General features: G+C 42.0%; 1 protein-coding gene across 1 annotated transcript; it reads left to right on the top strand.

Annotated features, from left to right (window-relative positions):
• Window positions 1-40: 40 nt before the first annotated feature.
• On the top strand, window positions 41-1,225 carry LOC111810466 (subtilisin-like protease SBT5.3). Its single transcript, XM_023697174.1, has 3 exons — window positions 41-322; window positions 741-986; window positions 1,063-1,225. Exons 1-3 carry the CDS (start codon window positions 177-179, stop codon window positions 1,223-1,225), a joined length of 555 nt encoding a protein of 184 aa, XP_023552942.1. The 5' UTR covers window positions 41-176.
• The last annotated feature ends 3 nt before the right edge of the window (window positions 1,226-1,228 follow it).

The raw sequence follows: 1,228 nt of genomic DNA, 5'->3' as shown, positions 1-1,228 counted from the left end.
GCTGGAAACTTAGGACCAGATCCTACAAGTGTATCAAACGTATCGCCATGGATGTTAACCGTTGGAGCTAGTACCATTGATAGGGAGTTCACAAATTTCATAGTCCTAGGGAACAACAAGAAACTCAAGGTACGTACGTACTTATATCGAACACAACCTAAACTTAGAAAACTTGAATGAGTTCTACTTTCTATCTTAACTATGTCCCAACTATAAAAATCCAGGGTGCAAGCCTCTCTTCTAAGGCATTAACAGAAGACAAGTTCTACCCTTTAATCAACGCTGTGGATGCAAAAGCCAACAATGTCCCAGAACTTGCGGCGTGAGTATTTTACTCCTTTTTTTTTTAAAAAAGAACATAAGAAAATGAATGAACAACTAAAAATTCCCAAATAAACTTATTGTCACGGCCCAAACCCGTCGCTAGCGGATATTGTCCTCTTTGGGGTTACCCGAAAGCAGATATTGTCCTCTTTGGACTTTACCGAAAGTAGATATTGTCCTCTTTGGGCTTTCCCTTTTAGGCTTCCCATTAAAGTCATATCGTCCTCTTTGGGTTTGCTCCGATACCATTTGTAACGACCCAAGCCTACCGCTAGCTGATATTGTCCTCTTTTGGCTTTCCCTTTCGGGGCTTTAAAACACGTCTGCTAGGGAGAGGTTTCCACACCTTGATAAAGGGTGTTTCGTTCTCCTCTTCCACCGATATGGGGCATCACACTTAATTTGAATTCTTACAGGGAAGTTTGTGAGGAGGGAACACTTGATTCCTCCAAATTGAATGGGAAGATTGTGGTTTGCCTTGTTGGGGTTAATGCAAGAGTGACCAAAGGTTATGTGGCTGCTCAGGCAGGGGCTGTTGGGATGATCCTGGCTAACGATCAACAAAGTGGGAATGAGATTAAAGCTGATCCACACATCATTCCAACATCCCATGTAACCTATAATGACAGTATAACCATCTCTCAATATATCAGCTCTACAAGGTAACTCCTTATGTTTCCTTTTTTTTCTCTTCCAAAGATTGTTATTTCCCTTGCATATTAACATATACTTGATCAGGACACCCATGGCTTACATCAGTTCGGTAACGGCAAAGCTCGGTGTCACGCCAGCCCCAACCGTGGCTAGGTTCTCAGGGAGAGGCCCAAGTATAATCGAGGAGTCAATCCTCAAGGTTTCTTTTTCTCAAGCTTTAAAACGTTTCAATTCAAATGCATGCTAATGT

This window comes from Cucurbita pepo, chromosome LG14 (genome assembly GCF_002806865.2).
Source record: "Cucurbita pepo subsp. pepo cultivar mu-cu-16 chromosome LG14, ASM280686v2, whole genome shotgun sequence".
In the NCBI taxonomy this organism is placed as follows: Eukaryota; Viridiplantae; Streptophyta; class Magnoliopsida; order Cucurbitales; family Cucurbitaceae; genus Cucurbita; species Cucurbita pepo.
The sequence above is the reverse complement of the archived record's forward strand: the minus strand, read 5'-3'. Positions and strand labels throughout refer to the sequence as shown.